The 14432-nt window shown below is 39.3% G+C and overlaps 1 protein-coding gene across 3 annotated transcripts in view; it reads right to left on the reverse strand.

The window, feature by feature from the left end:
* Positions 1-2250: 2250 nt before the first annotated feature.
* Positions 2251-14432, reverse strand: part of LOC128229254 (polypeptide N-acetylgalactosaminyltransferase 13-like) — a 30969-nt gene continuing 18787 nt past the window's right edge. For all 3 annotated transcript variants that reach the window (XM_052941037.1, XM_052941036.1, XM_052941038.1), the window contains exons 5-11: positions 8943-9143; positions 8288-8405; positions 7918-8106; positions 7471-7605; positions 6981-7085; positions 6623-6760; positions 2251-4182 (exon numbers count right to left, since the gene is read on the reverse strand). In XM_052941037.1, the coding sequence (XP_052796997.1) occupies positions 4057-4182; positions 6623-6760; positions 6981-7085; positions 7471-7605; positions 7918-8106; positions 8288-8405; positions 8943-9143 (1012 nt within the window). In that variant the 3' untranslated portion in view covers positions 2251-4056. The remainder of the gene's footprint in view (positions 4183-6622; positions 6761-6980; positions 7086-7470; positions 7606-7917; positions 8107-8287; positions 8406-8942; positions 9144-14432) is intronic.

Consider the following 14432-nt stretch of genomic DNA (forward strand, 5'->3'; position numbering starts at 1 on the left):
ATGGCAATCAATTAAGACACTACATAATCATGACAATCAATCAATACAATGCAATCAATTAATATGAAGAGAGTTACGATGAAAAAAAGGTATTAGATTACAACCTACATTTTCAGCAAATGAAATAGCAGATAGGCAACCATTAAGAACAAAGCTTAATCATTTAGATTTTTAACTTACGCGGGTGTTTAAAGGTCCGCCTTCAGACATTCATCCGATACACACTCCCTGTGTCAGATTTTCCTTTGCAATGTGGTAGCCAATGGGCTTGTATTTTAAGTCAGAAAGATGACCGGAAGTAAAATCTTAATGATTAAGAAGGGCTCGTTCGCTCAGTCCGGTCATTCTTAGGATATAAGTTCATGTTATCTAACAATTACTTGGAAATGTGACAGTATAAAACTATTTTACATTAAAACGGTAAATATAATAGTTTACTTCAATAACCAGACACGTTTGATCAATTAGTAACATTTTCCTGCGAAAGACGACACTTCATGACTTTATTATTTCGGGAATAGTGCCTAATAGTTATATCCTACTTCTTATTTGCCAACTTTTACCTGACAGATAACTCAAAATGTACAGAAAAGAGTCGTAAATAAACACGTGCCAGGAAAGTGCAAAGACGGTTCCCTTTGTAGTATAACCATTTGGCTTGGATTTATGTGAACAATGTGTGTTATACTCTACGTAAAATAAAATCTACAATTACTGTTCAATGTAAGTGTTGAAGCAAAAATATATTATACAAAATTATAAAACTAATTTCAGAACTAAGTTTGTCATAAGATTCGTTGTTTAAGTTGTTATTGAAATGAAAGTACAATGGCATGCTATCTTCTGTAGCAATACATGTATTTGTAATTTCAGTTGAATTGCATTAAGCGCCAACAACCATAAACACAATGTCCAACCATAAACACAATGTCCAACCATAAACACAATGTCCAACCATAAACACAATGTCCAACCATAAACACATTGTCGAAAACAGTAATAACCAATACAAGCTCGGACAACATCAATACGTGTACTATATGGTTCATGTAAGGCTTACCAGTATAGTGGAAACTCAGATGCTCAAAACTTGACCATGTCCCTCTCCCAAGTTCAATCATCTTCTCCCATCGTCCCTTTAGAGATGCAGATGGATTCTGCTGCAAACATTATACAGTTTGTAATCAGATTCTAAGTTCTTCGACATGAAGTGTTCAGTTCTCGGGTTGTGGATTTTTTATAACCTTTTTTCTTAAAATATAAATGATATATTAAAAGAAAGAATAGGAACCAATTATATTGTCCAAGCTTTGTCAAATTATAACCAAGTTTAATCAACCCGAGTCTAGTGCACGGCACCAAACCAGAAAGGTCAACACGAACATATCCAACACAGGACATCATAAGTGTCTGCAAGGCCCTTACCCTGACCTTCTATACAGGGTGTCCGTTAAATAGTTGGCCCTGGGGTTTGTCCCTGTAGTTTCCATGTTATCATCACATATTCACAACAGGCAACGCAATGGCGTTTGGCGTGTTTAATTGCGATGCTTTGTCTTTGTTTATGATTGATGATTCTTCAAAATGTTATGTTACAAATGGTTTTCCTTACATCAATTTTACATTTCACTTTTTTCTAAGCAAACATATTTGTCCAGTCTTAACACTGCCGACTATATTAACAAACAGACAGAAATGTCTAATGTCGTTAACATGTTTATATAAACACTTTTCTGACATAATATAATAAATAAGCATTAACTGTAAAGAATAAAGCACTCAAATTAAAAAAAAAATCTAAAATATTCATAATTTTATTTCGAGCCAACTCGATCACAACTTGTACATGGAGAGGTGACCGATATGGGTGTAAAGCTTTTCTCATGAACTTTAGATGTATGTAGATATATTTAGATGTTTAGTCTAAGCTTTATTGAAAGTTTTATTTCCATTGTCACTCTAGTTGGCACGATGTTGAGCGATATTGTGGAATTGTGTTGTGAAGGGAAACAAATTTTCCGGGTAAAACCCCCACTTGTCACTCACAGACCACAAACCAACCAATTAACCACAGTTCCGTACCAGAGTTTATCCAGTAAACATAAGCAGCCCATATCGGGAAATGTGTTTTAAATATAGCACGAGCACCTGCCAGATGACAAAATTGGAAGCTGGATTAAAGTCATATCAGCTACTTATGCGCGGCCTTCTATTTAACGCATAACTGACGCAGTTCAAAGTCAAGGTTCTGTAACAAAACAATGCTTATGTATACAACGATTGTACCTTTGAAAAGTTAGAGTGACACTCTTATTCAAAATCAAAACATACACAAGTATAACAAACATAAATTTTGACTGATATAATTTTAACTACTAAAGAATGCATTTATGGATAATATTGATTACTGATAACAAGATTATAACCGTGTATTTAATAGCTGAAAACGTAAAAATATTAAATGATAGGTGAAGGTTTAAAGAGTTACTGTTATTTACTATAGTCTCATAAGGTCGAAATATTGTGTTTTATGCACGTTTCTTTTAAATTAAACTCGGTATCCTTCGTAAGAACCATTGTTTTTGACCTTTTTTCATCCTTTTTTGGGAATATTTAAACAATGTGGTAAATCTTATTTGGGAGTAAGAGTGCATCTGTAATACTAGTTACCTAACTTTGGTGTCCCCCACAAGAACCCTACCACATTTACTAGACAAAAATAAATAAAAAAATGGACAACTCTGCAACAAAACAAACATATATAAATACAACTAGAATCCCGCGAATCGGACGTGTCGACTGTCGAGGGCGCACATCATTGCTCTAACTGGTCAAATCAATAGGGGTCATCTACTGAGAGTGACCAAAATGTTGAAGACTCTACAACAAGTCGTTCAAAATTTATAAATCGAAAACGATGCGGACGACGACGTCGGTTAAAGTAATCCCTACGTGTATGGTATGCTATGCATTGACACAATATTCGTCAGTTCATGTGAATGTAACGTAAATCCAATGAAAAAAATTAAATCAGTTTTTCAAGGGCTTTCTTTGAACACATTTTCCTCGAAATATTCACTGCTTAGCAACTCTGACAATCATAAAATAAAATCAGCATTAAAACAAAAAATAAATTGATTAATCTTCAAACAATTAAAGTGATGAGAATTTACGGTCCCATTAATGCATTTGCACGTAAGATCTAAGCCCTCATAACGACAGGAATGTGTTTAAATTAAACTTTATGATGCCATTGTTTCTAGGAAATATGTTGTGTTTTTTTCCATAGAATAATTTCTCTATTTCTCTAGTTAACATAAGATCCCACCCTGATATGTCTTCCTGTGGCATGCAATATAACAATGCATTATATGATCAGCACCACCGTGTAAAAACAAAGTTTATGGTCTTGTTGATTTTGCTGTCCTTTGCGATTACTTTTGATGACATGGCCATAGAATTCATGTAATAAAGTGTTATGGTTTGTTTGAACTTGCTATGTATTTCTCGCACATACATAAATGTACAACTCTTTATTTTGCAAGTGTGCTACTATGGATGCCTTTTTAAGGGCCTGGCCCCAATTTCTCGAAACTTCTAAAGTCCATTTTAACGGGATTAAGCTAAGCTCACTATTTTTTATTTTCAATAATTTGCGTAATATTTACTACTTTTAGAGTTTTTTATATAATAAGATAGGGAAATCTTTATGAAAATCACAATAGCCCATTTCTCGTATATGGGAATTCAATTTAAGAAAGCACATTTTGGCTAATTGAAATAAGGTACTTAATCCTGTTAGGCCTAAACGGTTTCGAGAAATTGGGGCCAGTTGTGCAAGAACATGGGTAACGTTTTTTTCTCATATAGTGACAACCCGTAAATTGTCTGACTTGTATGCACGTCGGGTTACAACATTTTGCTGTATTTAAAGTTCCAAGATGTCTTCGGATAACATGCTGCTTGTTTGAATAAATATCTCCTTTGAATATCACCGTAGGCAGTGTTTTATAGTTTATCAACCAGTTTCGTATCAGTTTGTCCGAGGGGGCGTGGCTAATGAACGTAAGTGTTGAATTGCCACAGCTGGGTGATTGAGGTGGCATTACACGTCTTCATCACGGGTCCCTGATCGTCAAGGTCGAGACACAGGCCAGTCGGGTCATGCTTTAACGATCCGCTCTGTAATAAAGGGACATAACTCACTTTTCAATACACCACAATCAAACCAAATCGGTATGGTACGTGATAAACACCAGCCCTGATTACCAAGAGATGAAACTGTAGTTAACCTGCACCAGGTCTGAAACTAAGGGAAAGAAGTGAACATAACATCAGCATGCTCTCGAATTAAAAAGCAAAAGCGAAGTTAACATGAGCCAGCCTTGAAGTCAAAGGACATATTTTAGTCCATATGAGCCAGCCTTGACGTCAAAGGACATATTTTAGTTATCATAAGTCAGCCTTGAAACCAATAAACAAATGTTTAGTTAACATGAACCAGCCTTGAAACTTATGGACGACAAACAATCACTATAACCAAGATACGAAACTATAGATACCATGAACCAGCTTAGCAGTGAATTCAGTAAATCGGTTAACGGCCTAGTAGTTTATTGACATTTGGGAACACAGAGTCATGGGAAACTGCCTTTTGAAAAGCTACTGCCATAAGCGTATGAACAATTGATGGATTTTTGTAGTCATAATTTTAGAAATAAATTACTGGTTTAGCCCAATATATGTTTTAAAAAGTCGTCCTTTTCAATAGTTTCGAATACACGCGTTGCTCAGTTTCGCCCACGAGATAATGTCATTGAGACCAATAGACAGACAACTCGATGGGATTGGATATTGAAGAACAGATGATATCGGGTCACAGGATTTAGAATAAATGGTAACGACTATCCATGAACATTAACTGGATTAAAATTCCTAATAAAAGAATGATTGATTTGTAAGTGTACACGGCGGGCGATCTTTGAATCCACAGAATTGTGTTATGTGTTGAAAACGCATTTACCTTTCATTGCACTAGCCCCATTCCCCCTAGAATCGCCAAGTTTACCTTTTATTTCAATAAAGGAGAAACAAAGTAATAAAATACGCCCAAAATGCACCATAAATTGTTAAAGATCTCTTTGGGGAGTACCCCTAACATCGCTGCCAACACTTTAAACCAAATACATTTCGGTTCTGAGGGAGGGGCGCAAGTTAAAAACTCAGTTACGCATTTGGCACTTCTGAGTTGTAGCAATTTCAACGCGTTACAAACTGCAGTAGCATTTAAAAACTAAAAAAGCAGCCGAATTCAATCTGATTAATCTTTAATACTTAGTAATAATCCTAGCCTCGAGAGCGGTAACATACTATTTATATTTTATAATGAATATCAATTCATTAAGCATTGATTTCCTGCATAAAAAATGTGGTTAGAAACTAAGGCAGTCGGTAATCTAATATAGACTCATATCCTGATATACTATTTGCCATAACCCTACGTATAATCAATCGTGCACTTAAGTCAGATTGAGGCAATTGATTTTCACTTTCTCGACAGTTTAAATGTCATCACTTACGCATTTGTTAAAGTAGCAGAAATGTATCTAATTTCCTCCATTATTAGGAGCTAAACCTTTACAAAAGATATATTTCATTTACATAGTTATAAAACTATCATATAAAATATTATCATCATAATATAGAAAGTTATATTATATAGTGATCATTAAACTAACAAGAGCTGTCTTAGGAAAGCGCGCTCGACTATATGCAGCTTTGTCTTAGAAATAAATAGTATAATTTTATGTAATATGTGCCTGTCAAAAGCAATTAAAATCAAATTAAAAAGTAAACAAGTATAGCAGCAATGCCACGGAACCAGGTGTTCAATGATTGACAGAAGAACTTCAGCCTTCGTTGTGAGATTCAGTTTCAACTGTTTTTTATCTTTTTTTAGTAACAGTGACTTTGACCTTGACCATAGGAGCCCCAAATGCAATCCCATTGATGCTCTCCATAATGTTCCTACATACCAAGTTTGGTTGCAATATGTCAACCCTAACTTAAGTTATTCAGTTCCAACCATTGTTCTACTTTTAGTAACAATGACCTTGACCATGACCCTAGTGGCCCCAAGCACAATCCCATACAAGGTTCTTAAGTCAATCTCGGGTCATAATTTGTATTTAGGATAATATGGAGTTATTTAACCTCATTGTGTGATGGTCCTGAACGACTGTGTAAAGTATGAACTGAATTGAATGAAGACTATTGGAGTTATAAGTGAAGTTCCAATTTGCCCTAAAACTGTTACTCGACGCCGACACAGACGCAGACGCCGGGGTGAGTAGTATGCCTCCTTATTCTTCGAATAGTCGAGCTAAAAAGAAACATTCTATCACTTGACATCTTAATATACAGCAAACCATGATATTGGTATTACACGTGCGTGCCTTTCGAAAATTATATAAATGAAACCTTCATTATATTTTCTTTACAGCTTGTCTGTTTATTCACTGTGTTATGCCTAGAACGGCACACATTGTTGAAAACACAAGCATACGTTTTCATCAACAAGCCATACACACTTGAGGCAAATGAAGGTGGAAGTGCGCCGTACCTGTTGATGGGTCCATGTGTCGCCCTGCGGCCCAATGATGCAGTCTTCCAGTCTCGGTCTGGTCCCCGACACGCTGCCCTTCACCACCACGCACTGCAAGGACGTCCTCAGCCGCCGCCCTGTCGTCAGTGAGAAGCCCTGTAAAAGAGTGTGTGTGTGGGGGGGGGGGGTGAGGACGTGTAAGCAGGATAACGAGGACATGGTTAACAACGAGAAAACCAATTTTCACATTTTTCTTAAACAGTTAACCGTTGTTTTTGTCTTGGCTAATTATCTAATAATCATATTACTTCTTGCAAGTAATGAGAAGCCAATCCCAGCTTGACTGTCCACAGGTAATACCAATTATATAGTTTACCTGAGCGGCGAATTGGTAGTGGCAGTTATCAGCAAATAGTGGCTCATCTGCTTGGAACAAATAGTTGTGATTGTCTAAACACTTATTTGTATTCAGATTCCTAGCCTAGAAAAGAAGACAATCTTGGTAAACAAAGTAGAATAGTTTCGTCGACTCGTAAACAGGGTTATTTTACACACAAAATCGTAAGAAATGCAAAACTGATAAAGCAATTGAAATTGAAGTTTAGCATGGACAGACGACATGAATACATAAATATATATGATCAATTGGCTCTGGTTCATTATTGATTAAAGTGCCTGGCTGTCATTTTATTGTGTACTACTAACATCAATCTTTACACCATTGAATCAGCATGTTACGATGCGATATAAGACGCAGATCCCAGAACATTCCGAAAGGTCGTTTACTAAGATCACAGTGTTTCATTACGATACAATAAAACGAAACAACCGTTATGAAGGAGGGAAGAATGCTATTGTGTGCTTACGGATCCCCATGCGGTGACGTTCCTGTTGAGGACGAATAGTTCCGGCCAGATATTCTCCATAAACCAGGAGAATGGACGGCATTGGAGCCGCCTTTTGAGCGCAAGCCGCTCGGACAGGTCACCTACGTCCATCTTCTGCCAGGATATACATATATGCGCTAATTCTGATGTATTTTGCAAGTAAACTTAGTCAAAAGGAGCAATTATTCGTTCAATGAGGAACACTAGTCATACTGTATCTACTTCCTTCATGTCCCTGACCACCTTGATAACGCTTGATGGAATGCTTTATGAATGTGTGGTTACCGAGGTTTCATATCAGTGTACGAAAAATATGCACACTTCTTGCAATGTCCAAACTTGTACTCAGAGATAGCTTTATATTTGGGGAGGTAGGTAACCTTTATCTTAACTGGGATGGGTCGGGTTGGGCTGTGTTTCAGCTACCTTCATGTGTGGGAATGTGTTATAGATGAGCTCCTTGTGCTCGTCCTCCATCCAAACCTCAACAGCCCGCTTGTAGTTGTACTGCTCCACCGCCTCCCGACCGCCTGGGAACGTGTACGGCTGCGAGCGTGCCACGTGACCGATGTGCGAGCAGGGTGCGTGCACCAGCCGGCCACCACAAAGCCAGATCTGTGGGGAGCAGGGTACACGCTTGTATTTTATATTCTATATACAGTGCATACTAGACTTAGATCTTCGGATGTGTATCATTTCAACATTCAAATTACAAAGTAGGTGGTCAGCAAAACAATACGTTATGGAGTCGGGACTATATTAAGTGAACAAAACAAGCATGTCTGCAGCAACTCACCCGCCAGGCCATCTCAAGATTCTCGCCGCCCCACACCCGCATACCCTCGTCGTACGTCCCCATCTCTCCGAAGTATTTCCGGTCTATAGCGTAGGCTGCCCCCACCATTACTGTCCCTCTGAACGTACACGCTGTACATCACATACATGAACGGGAGCAGCACGTAGGTGCAGACAGTTAAAATGAGAAACTAGGACTCAGATCACAATCAATATTTGTTATGTATAGTACATAATGTTGTATATGGTTTTAAAATGTCATTGATTTCTAATGGATTAAAGTGAACATTTATATGAAGAAGTGTAGAAATGTCAGGAAACTCCCTACAGATTTGATTACATTTTCAATTAAGGCAGATTAGGCGCGCGCGCACAACATACATTTTTTTGAGATCCGTGAAGAAAAGAAGCTTCTGCTTTTAGCCATGGAAACCAAAATTTAGTCTCGCGGTGAGAAAAATGATATTGCAAAAGTTTCTAGACTGTTGGCAAAATGCGTTTAAAAGAACAAGAGAGCCGTGGAGCCTGATATCGCACATCTTGGTATCAAAGCGTCTTATACCAACGCGTGCTAGCAACATATTCTACATAATTTTTATACTATCAAGATACGGATTTCGAAAAGTTTCCCGACTATTTTGGTAGAACGTACGTACGGCCGTGTGGATTCTGGACGCGGACCGACCTGGTCAGCGCGGAAGAACGTCTCGAAGAACACGAGTCGCCAATCGAATCCATAGCGCGTCATGTAGTCTTTGTAAAACTTATACTCCATCGTGTCTAACTGAATGTAGTCCAGGCTGCCCATAGCAACAGTCCGCCGGTCAGCCTTGACCTCAGTTAGAAGCGGCTGCAACCTGCAACATACCCAAGGGGCGTTGTCATAGGATATAAGTGGATACTGACATTGGCTGGATATTTGTGTTTATGGTATAAATAACAATCATAAACAGTGACTAACCATTTTTCTAGCACTGGTCACATGTCCGGAAACAAACATCCGGTATGCAAGAATATAAGTATCTTCCATGGCCGAGAATGTAAGATAGGTTCATTCCGACCCGAGCGTAGGGTGTTTTGCGGAAACGAGGTTTACCAGTGCTAGAAAAAATGGTTAATCACTGTATATGATTAACTTAACTTAATTTTGTTTAACTGAGGTGGGAGAAAAAAAGCATTGTTTTGCGGAAACGAAGTTTACCGAGTTTCCGCAAAACATCCTGCGCGAGGGTCGGGATGAACCTATCTTACACGAGCGGCTATGGTAGATGCTTTTTCTCCCACCTCAGTTAAACAAAGTTAGGTAAAAATGTATTTTTTTGCTGGAACTCTTTTGTGCTTAGTGAAAATAATTGCGTACGGATATGTGATAATTCGTGGTTGTCATGGATATTCGCGCAGTGATTCAGAGTATGTAAATGGTCTGATCGGTCTTTAAATAGTTCTAAGAAGAGTGAAACATTATTTCTTGAAAGGTGCGTGAAAACTTTTTTCTGGTGACATTTGAAGCGAGAAATAATTAACTAGCGTTCTAAATATTGCCACAAGACAAGGTTTCCATGATGCGCTACAGACGACAGTCTTCAACAAGGGAGGTAATTACAATATGGTGACCATTAAAAGAAGTTTCATACGGGCATTTTATCTTCGCCCGTGGGCAAGATAAGAATTTCTAGCATGGTTAAATTAATGGATCTACTTATCTGAGGTGGGAGAAAAGAATTTCTAGCATGCTTAAATTATTGGATCTATTTATCTGAGGTGGGAGAAAAAACAATCTTACATCCCCATGTAATATTAGTCACGTACAAACAACGCGTCACTTCTCATTTATTTTATTGTATGGTTTATGAAAAGTATATTATGCCATTTCAATAAAGTGCAACTTGTATCAAAAATGAAAATAAATAATCGTAAAAATGGGATATTCAAAGGAACTATTTGACGTCAATAGTGATTTAAAATTACTCCGCTTTATGACGTCAGTTAACGACGTCGCACGCGTTTTTTGGTAAAATGTACAAAAGGTCGTTTTGTACGTCATTTCCTTTCACAAATTGATAATTTAGATAAGCAAACATTAATATAAATAATGTTGCGTTTTTCCGGTACGGACAGAAGAATTCTACCCAAGGGCACGCGTGTAAGCCGGTAACGAGGCTTGCTGAGATAACGACCAAGCAGCGTGCCCGAGGGTCGGAAATACATGATAGATACTTATAGTATCTCATGTACACCAAGCCGTAATGTATAGCTTACTCGATATGACAACGAACACAATATTCAAATAATGTTCTCGAAAATTGAAAGTGTACGTTTCCTGTTGAAATTATATATATAAGCGGTGAATATTCTAAAAAAAAAAATATACTGTTTAAGGAAAATGAACATTTAAAAAAACATCAATTCAAGAAGACAGAGTTTGAAATAACTTAAACAGGGGAAATATAGTGTCATGTTTAATACAAGTATGGCTATAAATGTGTGGACAAACTGAATTAATTGGCCTAAGTGGTCGCTATCTTTTAAAAAAAACTGCCACATAAATTGAGCTTTAATAGTATCATATCAAAGTAAAAGTCGCCTGATGAATGAGTCAATCAAATTGGAGAACCACACTGACAGAGTTGGTCCTGTTCCACCCACCAATCAATGTCTACACTGACAGAGTTGACCTGTACCACCCATCAATCAATGTCCACACTGACAGAGTTGACCTATACCACCCACCAATCAATGTCTACACTGACATAGTTGTCCTGTACCACCCACCAATCAATGTCTACACTGACAGAGTTGACCTGTACCACCCACCAATCAATGTCCACACTGACAGAGTTGACCTGTACCACCCACCAATCAATGTCCACACTGACATAGTTGGCCTGTACCATCCACCAATCAATGTCCACACTGACATAGTTGGCCTGTACCATCCACCAATCAATGTCCACACTGACATAGTTGACCTGTATCACCCACCAATCAATGTCCACACTGACACAGTTGACCTGTACCACCCACAAATCAATGTCCACACTGACACAGTTGGCCTGTACCATCCACCAATCAATGTCCACACTGACAGAGTTGACCTGTACCACCCACCAATCAATGTCCACACTGACAGAGTTGACCTGTACCACCCACCAATCAATGTCCACACTGACTTGTTGACCTGTACCACCCACCAATCAATGTTCACACTGACAGAGTTGACCTGTACCATCCACCAATCAATGTCTACACTGACATAGTTGACCTGTACCATCCACCAATCAATGTCCACACTGACATAGTTGGCCTGTACCATCCACCAATCAATGTCCACACTGACATAGTTGACCTGTATCGCCAACCAATCAATGTCCACTATGACAGAGTTGGCCTGTACCATCCACCAATCAATGTCCACACTGACATAGTTGACCTGTATCACCAACCAATCAATGTCCACACTGACAGAGTTGACCTGTATCACCCACCAATCAATGTCTACACTGACATAGTTGGCCTGTACCATCCACCAATCAATGTCCACACTGACATTGTTGACCTGTACCATCCACCAATCAATGTCTACACTGACATAGTTGACCTGTATCACCAACCAATCAATGTCCACACTGACATAGTTGACCTGTACCACCCACCAATCAATGTCCACACTGACATAGTTGGCCTGTACCATCCACCAATCAATGTCCACACTGACATAGTTGACCTGTACCACCCACCAATCAATGTCCACACTGACATAGTTGGCCTGTACCATCCACCAATCAATGTCCACACTGACATAGTTGGCCTGTACCATCCACCAATCAATGTCCACACTGACAGAGTTGACCTGTTCCATCCACCAATCAATGTCCACACTGACATAGTTGACCTGTATCACCAACCAATCAATGTCCACACTGACAGAGTTGACCTGTACCACCCACCAATCAATGTCCACACTGACTTGTTGACCTGTACCACCCACCAATCAATGTCCACACTGACAGAGTTGACCTGTACCATCCACCAATCAATGTCTACACTGACATAGTTGACCTGTACCACCCACCAATCAATGTCCACACTGACAGAGTTGACCTATTACACCCACCTATCAATGTCCACACTGACTTGTTGACCTGTACCACCCACCAATCAATGTCCACACTGACAGAGTTGACCTGTACCACTCACCAATCAATGTCCACACTGACAGAGTTGACCTATACAAACCATCAATCAATGTCCACACTGGCAGAGTTGGTCTATTCCAAATATCAATCAATGTCCACACTGACATAGTCGACCTGTACCACCTACCAATCAATGTCCACACTGACAGAATTGACCTATACCACCTAGCAATCAATTTCCGCACTGACGGAGTTGAACTATACCACTGTCATGAATTGTATTTGTATAACATTACGCGCGAACTTACGTAACGTGACGTCGCGGCGTATGGACTTAACGTCGACGTCACTTCCGTTGATTAGTATATATGATTGTTGAATAAAAGGATCGAACCTGACACGACGTGTTGTTTACTTACTCAGTCTTACAAAGACATTTTGGTGCCGTGACAAAGCCAACATGCAGCTAACAAAGCTAACTTCAATGCGAGATGACTTTCCTATCGAAAACCTACTTTTGAAGTTTGAGGAGGAATCATCTAATTTCAAGCGCATCAAGTTGCTGGAAATTCTAGCGGAGAAGGCGGAAACCATCAAAGCCTTATGTGAGAAAATCGTAAGTCATGCAGACTTTGCTGACTTGGAGACGGAGCTTGTTGAGAGAGAGGAATACTCTATCGACCTTGAATTGAAACTGCTGACACACCGTAGACAAACACAACATGCATCCGAGAACACAGACTTATCCAAGAGTGACGAAAACAAGAATCGCAATGCAGAGGCGATACGGATAAACGTCAGCGCCATCAGAAGTGATGCCACAGCTTTATTACAAATTGCCACACCTTTCGCTGCCGAATTTTAATGGTGACATAACCGAATAGCAAACTTTCTGGGATTGCTACGAGTCATCAGTGCATTCGAACCACACCCTGTCTGTTGTTCAAAAATTCAGCTATCTGCGATCATTGTTACATGGAAGCGCTGCCTCAAGTATTGCTGGTTTCTCATTAACGAATGCAAATTAAGCAAAAGCCGTTGAGCTACTAAAAGAACGTTTTGGCCAGACGCATAAGATCATCAGCTCGTATATGCAGTCCTTGCTTGAACTGCCACGGCCGGAGAATACTCCGCACAGCATACAGACTTTTCGTGATAAAATGGAAACATACCTCAGAAGTATCGAGTCCTTAGGCCAGTCTCAAGAATCATATGGCGACTTGTTGGTTCCCATCATCAGAGACAAACTTCCGAAAGAGCTGAGACGTAATATGGCCCGTGACCATGGCGACCGACAGTGGACGCTACTGGAAGTGAGACGAGCCACTGGAACGGAAATCAACGTGTTACAGGAAGGAGAAATCCCAGTGTTCCAGGAACATCACATGCCAACAGCATCCTTCCTTGCCGGAAATGGTAGAACAAACAGGAAGCAGACGCACAAACGAAAGATATCGAAACAAGTTACAAATTATCTTAGTCGAGTGACATGTGCTTTTTAACATGGAGATCACAAATCGTCTGATTGTGATAGACTAGCCAATGTTGATGAGAGAATTGAATGCGTGAAACGTAAACGATTGTGTTTCAATTGCTTATCAGACGACCATCAAGTATCCGTCTGCAAGTCAAATTTCAGATGTCGCAATTGTCAGCGAAGGCATCACACCGCTATATGCGAACAGCAGAGGACAATAGGCAAACTGAATCCCGAAGCAGCTCTGTTTCAGACAAAGACAGACAGGCAACCGGACATTGCCATACTGCAATCAACGACACAACAAAGTCCAAATGTTCTTCTCAAAACTGCCATTGCTAGCGTGAGTTCCTAACAATATACAACAGATGCCAACATTTTGTTTGACGAAGGGGCACAGAGGTCATTTATTACTGAAAAAATGGCAACCAAACTCAAACTAAGACAGACAGGAATTGAGACAATCCACTTAGTTTCCTTCGGCGACAGCACACAGAACGTGCGACAAATGGCTACGGCGACAGTGAATCTTC

This window comes from Mya arenaria, chromosome 3 (genome assembly GCF_026914265.1).
Source record: "Mya arenaria isolate MELC-2E11 chromosome 3, ASM2691426v1".
Classification (NCBI taxonomy): Eukaryota; Metazoa; Mollusca; class Bivalvia; order Myida; family Myidae; genus Mya; species Mya arenaria.